The sequence below is a fragment of the Belonocnema kinseyi genome, chromosome 1 (genome assembly GCF_010883055.1).
Source record: "Belonocnema kinseyi isolate 2016_QV_RU_SX_M_011 chromosome 1, B_treatae_v1, whole genome shotgun sequence".
In the NCBI taxonomy this organism is placed as follows: domain Eukaryota; kingdom Metazoa; phylum Arthropoda; class Insecta; order Hymenoptera; family Cynipidae; genus Belonocnema; species Belonocnema kinseyi.
Window position 1 is genome coordinate 74,520,369 of NC_046657.1, and position 6,186 is coordinate 74,526,554.

The 6,186-nt window shown below is 30.6% G+C and overlaps 1 protein-coding gene across 1 annotated transcript in view; it reads right to left on the reverse strand.

Annotated features, from left to right (window-relative positions):
- The window catches only part of LOC117173316 (40S ribosomal protein S8), a 19,818-nt gene extending 18,561 nt beyond the window's left edge, over positions 1 to 1,257 (reverse strand). The window contains exons 1-2 of the mRNA XM_033361810.1: positions 1,183 to 1,257; positions 310 to 440 (exon numbers count right to left, since the gene is read on the reverse strand). Coding sequence (XP_033217701.1) covers positions 310 to 440; positions 1,183 to 1,186 — 135 coding nt within the window. The 5' untranslated portion in view covers positions 1,187 to 1,257. The remainder of the gene's footprint in view (positions 1 to 309; positions 441 to 1,182) is intronic.
- Positions 1,258 to 6,186: the final 4,929 nt, after the last annotated feature.

Consider the following 6,186-nt stretch of genomic DNA (forward strand, 5'->3'; position numbering starts at 1 on the left):
AAAAAAAAAAAAAAAGCGAATTTTTAAACATACAAAACAATTAAATTTTCAGCCAAAAATAGAACACTTTTCAACAAAAAATAATTCGAAAGAGGGCAAAACAGAAGAGAGTACGAAATGTAGAAAAAAAAATAAATAAAAAGTTCGAAACTAAATCAAATTTCCGGAATTTTCCAGATTTCCCGGTCAGCTAGGCACCCTGTTTTTTTTTTGAAGGGACATTAAATATTCAAAAGATTTTCACGATTTTATTTTTATTCAAACAAATAACCAAAACTGATATTTTTTATTTTAAAAAATTGATCTTACGGTGTGAATTCTTTGAGGACCAAGTTTGGTATTGGCTGCTGGACGTCCTAATTCAAACTTCCTCTTCTTTCTTAGCGGCTTTCGTTTGCCACCAGTGGCACGCCTTTTATGCCAGTGATCACGGGAAATACCTAAAAAAAAATTTCACACCAAATTTCACATTTTTATTTCCCTCATTCAAAGAAAATTGCATCAGAGTTCCATTTTTTCTTTAAAAACCAATTAAATACAATTTGAATAAATTGGAATCCTGTTTTTTGTGAGAAACAATTAAAAACCCTAAAATAATTTATTCAAAAATTGAAGAGAATTTAATCAATAACTTAGCATTTAACAATTTTTAGTTTTAATTCTGGAGCGCACTTTCTCACTAAATTTCACTTTCCAACCACAGAAGAAAACAGGAAAAAAATGATCACTATATGTTTAAACTTTCAATAATAATTTTTTCTCTCCTCATAAATCCCAAAACTTAGAAATTCAATTCGAAAAGCTTCAAGTCTTCAAAAATTGACGAACCTAACCTCACTTTTCACAACTCGTGGAAATAACAAGAAAAACATTTTCCGACAAATGTGATAAATTTTCACGATGTCGAAAATGACTTTCGCCAATAATAAAAGCACGAAGGGATATTGTTAGATTTATAAATGATTTTAATAATCGGTGAAAACGTCAATGGAACCGACTTCAGCAATGACAAATCGGTTTCACATTGTGGGTTTGTTTTTCGACCGAACTCACAAATATTACGCGGCACTTGGAAAAAATGAACTGGGGAATAATTAGCAAATTAAATTTTTGAGTTCCGTTGCAAAATTGAGAGGATGTTTTACGATTTTTAAAGACATGTGGAAAAACATCGACACTCACCCATGGTGCTTGACGCGAAAAGAAGAACACATAAAAACTAAACTATAGAAGGGAAACGAGTTGTACCAATTCGACTGCCCAATCGATATGCGCATGCGCTGCACTAGCAGCACTGGGTAGAGCAAGGTACTGTTACGTCCGCATTTTGTTAAAAATGTCCGACACAAGCGCGAAAATTCAAACTTACTCAATCCAATTAAACAAAATGTCCTTTCTCGTTCGGGATCGCTGCTGCATTACGGCCGTTAAAATGACCTCCTGAAATTTTGGGTGGTAGCGAAATAAACCACTTAACACCAAATGATTTGAGTGTAGGGAAAAATTAAATTATTTATTTAATTTTGTTGTATTATTAATTTTACACTGAGTCACGCATTAACAATCATTTCACCGAACGCTCGTTAATTCGCGAACGTGTCCGAACCGGGAGATTCAAATTTACAAAAAAATTTCTTCAACTTTTCAAGACGAGTGAAGTGTACAAAATGAAAATCGACGATAGACTGACTTTTTTGCGCCTCCTTTGTGGCTGCGCTACCAAGCGCAGTTCTAAATCTACTCCCTAAAGAGATTTTCCTTTTTAACGCAAAGGGCCCACGGGGCACGAGTCACGCCCTATGAGTCGCTGGAGTGGGAAGTTCGTTCAGCGACAGTTTCTCGAGGTACTTGAGAAACTCGAAACAAGAGCCCGTTTCTTATATATAGTTAGAATGGTCGAAGCTGCAAAGCCAAGGCCTCTTGGTGGGTTAATCTGGAGCACGTGTGGCGGTACTTTAAGTGGTTATCGTAAATTTTAACAGAGATTTTTGGAAAAGCTATAAAAATCAAAGCCCGAACATTGAAAAGAACCAAGAACCAGTTTTAAGTTAAAGAATAGATTTCCTCTCATTTTGATTGCATGGGAAAGTTGAAGAGTATTAAAATTGAGGGTGGTCTGTTTCGAATTTTTTAAGTTGACAACTTGCAGATGTTCGTTTATACGCTGGACGTGACTTGCCTGGATATCGTAATTTGTGCGGTTCTGTTTGGTCAATTTTATCCTTATTTATGGAGTTTTTAAAGCGTGAGAAAGGGACCTAGTGCATTTCTCAAGAGTTTCAATTTCTTTTTGCGTTCCTAAATATTAACTTATAATTTTGTAAATATCTCGTGAAATGCGTGTGTTTCATATTCTTATCAAATTTAAATTAATCGCACTGGTCGGTAAGGTAGTTATTTCATATACCTACGAGCGCTGTAATTAAATCAAACGTGAGTCGCAACACGTTACACTACGATCATGAAGAATAGACATAAGGAACCCAAAGTAGTGTAACTGAAAATGAACAAGTTTTTGTCGCATGAGCATGCTTACAATACTTTCCGTTCCCGTGTGTGGCGCTAATATGGCACGGGGATAAAATAGCAGCTGCCTATGTTTACATTTTTGATATTGAGACACATTTTGCATTACATATTAAGGATTGTGAGATTTGATTTGAATAGATCAATTGTTATTTATGTAAGAAAGAATTTCAAGAATTTAGTTCATCGCGAAACATTTAATCACAGTGATCCTGCAATGGACGAGGTAAATTAGATTATATGGTGATATGAAAAATAAGTATATAACTTACCAGTTTTAAATCTTGTATGCTTACACATTATCGCACTGGTACCAAACTTTCACTTAAATGTAGCAGTTTATATAATCCAATAATCTTGGCATGGCCCAAAGAAATTAATTCAACGATTTTAAATTGTTTATTTTTCTTTGAGCCTTGAGGTTTTATTTACACGAGACCATGACGGCGGCCATCCATACACGTGCCAAACTAGCGCCGCACTTGGGAAGATTTAGCATTGCGATGCGTTATTGTATATCCGACAAAAAAATGCTCGTTTTTGGTGAAGTCAATGTACAGGACTTTGGGCTCCTTATATCTATTCTCCATGGGTAATATATTAGTTAGCAATATACAGCCGCCATTGTGGTGCCCTGCCAAATTCAAAAACTTGATATCGAATTTTGAACAGATGAATTTTAGTCTAAAACCTAATTAAATAGTAGTGAGTAACAAAATTAAAACAAAGTAAGCTGTAATATTTTAAGATAATGATATTATTAGAAATATGAATGTTTTTAAACTTTATAATGTAATGATCAATTGAAAAGAAAAATTGGAAAATTATTCTACTTACCGATAACACGTTGATTTTAACTATTGATTTGAAATTGTATATTATTCAAAATAAATATGGAAATGCAGACATATAGTAATTAATATGTTTTTATTAAATTGAAAAAAACATATATTTTTTAACTTTCAGTTATAGTTCTCTGAAACCTAATTTCTATATCACATTTGATATAAAGTCGTTATTTGAGTTGGTCAAAATCGTCAAAATGCACCTAAAAAACATGATAAATACATTTACATGACATAGATTATTTATTTCTAAATTATACTAAGGCATTTTTATCAACACATAAATTATAAATAAAATTCCATGTGACATAATATATAGAATATTTAAATTAGACTATATGATTTTTAACTCACACATTTGCCAAAAAATAATTCTTGCAAACATTATGATTGTAAATTAAAGTTTACTCAGCTTATAAAAAGGCGTGCGCTAAAATTATAATCATATGATTTATTAAATAACTAGCAACAAATAATAATAGACTATAGGTCAAAAACTAATACAATATTTTTCCCAAATTTTATTATGATAGCCATTTACATTTTATATCAGATGTTTTTTTTATTTTCGTGGGTTGACGTGCACCATTCTCTAGAAAAACGGGTTCCTAACCTTACTTTCTTCTGGATCTTATTTCGCTTAAATATATAAAAAATGCTTATAGGCAATTTAATTACATATCAACATAAGCTTTAGACCTCAAATATTTAAATTATATTGTTATGGCGAAAAATATGAGTCCGTACTTTGCATAATCTTGAATTAGAATTTGGTTCCGATTTGTCGCGTCTACAATTTATTATCCATTTTAAAAGTCTTTCTTTTTATCCTAGTGGAAAACGGTACAATTTATATCCACCTTCGGTTCTATTTTGGCAAAACGGAGCACTGCAGCAGACCATTTTTCTTGTATTCTAAGCTTAATTTGAATTACAAACTAGGACATGCTTATCGCATGGTTGCCCGCGAATTTTCTAGGAACCAGAATGGCGGCTGCATATTCCTGTCTAATATAGTACCTTAGGTAGAGTTCTTAAAATCCCGAGAATTTAAGTTCTGGTTATATAACCGAGAATATGACAGAATTTAGGAGATTTTAAAAGAATTTAAGAGAATTTAAGAATTTATGATATTTAACAATAGTTCCATTGTTCAGGTTGTATCAATGTTTGAATATAAATTATTTTATAGATCAGACATATTCAGGAATTTCAAATATGCAAAGCAGTAGCTCATTATTTATTTAACACTGCTTGACTGAAACTCTAACCCCAAAATTCAATTGCCTAACATTACTTAATATATACCACGAAGTAGAATAAGAAGACCCCACCTCCCGGAAAACTTAGAAGCGTGACATTTTCAAAATTCTCTGATTTTTCTTTGACTAATTTTTCATTTCAAATCATTAATATTCAATTACCAGCATTTTAATCTTATGATATTTTAACGATAAAATACTTTATAAGCGGAATAAAACAGTGTTTCATATACAAATTTAAAATGTTGAAATGTATTAATTTATTTAAAACAAAAAAAAGTTGTTTAAACTTTAAAAGATAACTCTTGAACAAAACACTGAAATTTCCAACAAAATAATTGCATTTTTAACATAATAGTTGAATATTCAACCTAAAAAGACAACTTGCCAACGAAAAAGTGTCATAGTTTTTATTTTAAAAAAAGAATGAAATTTATACAACCAAAGAAAATAATTTTTAAATGCCAAAAAGACGAATTTCCGACAGATAAAGATTTTCCACTCAAAAAATAAATAAAAGTTTATCTAAAATATTAGACCTTTAAACCAGATAACAAAATTTTCTTTACAAAAATTCAATTTTCAAACAAAAAATATAACTGTTCAACAAAAAATTAATTTCTAAAATTTATTCTAAACTAAAAAAAAAGAAGTATTTTCCACTAAACATTTAAATTTTCAACCAGACATAAGCCTTTAATAAAAAAATTCACAATGTAGTTTAATTTTGACTCAAGTAGTTGAATTTTCAATTAAAAATCCAAAAAGACGAATTTTTTCAACAAAAAAGGATGAATTTTTAACAAAATAGTTCAAATCTCTTCCAAATAGTTGCATTTTTATCCATAAAATACCAATATTATACCAAAACAGATGAATTTGTAAGAAAAAACAATTTTTTTATAAGTGAAACTTTCATTCAGAAAATATTTCAGTTCATTTTTCAACACCAAAATATAAATTTCAAACAAAAAAGTCAGTTTTCTAAGAAAAAGTTAAGTTTTCAAGAAAATAGTATAAAAGCTTAATTTCCAACCAAACAGTTGCATTCTTATCAAAAAATATTTAATTTCTGCTAAAGCAGGTAAGCTTTAAAATAAAAAATAAAAACTTTCAAAAAAAGAGTTGAATTATCAACCGAAAAGTTAACGAAAAATGCAATTTTCTATTAATTAAAATAAATTCTTCGATTCTCATAAATTCTCAGAGAATTTATTTCTCGGTTATATTCTCGGTAATATTCTCATTCTCGTTACCGTTCTTAAAGTAAAATGTACAATGTGTTGACAGTCGCTGTGTGGCTGCGCCACCTATGCAGTTGGCATATGATCGTTGCAAATGCATGAGATAATAAAAATATTGGATTTAATATCACAAGAAAAGTAATTTACTGACATTTTTTAAGCTACAGAAAACTGAAAAATAACTACTTTTAAAACAAATATCCGCAGTGTTGAAAGGGGGAGGGTCGGTAAGGCCGGTTTTTGGCCTAATTTATTTTTGGACCAAAAAATCTGAAAAAATCATGGTAGTATCTTATAAGTATCCCGAGT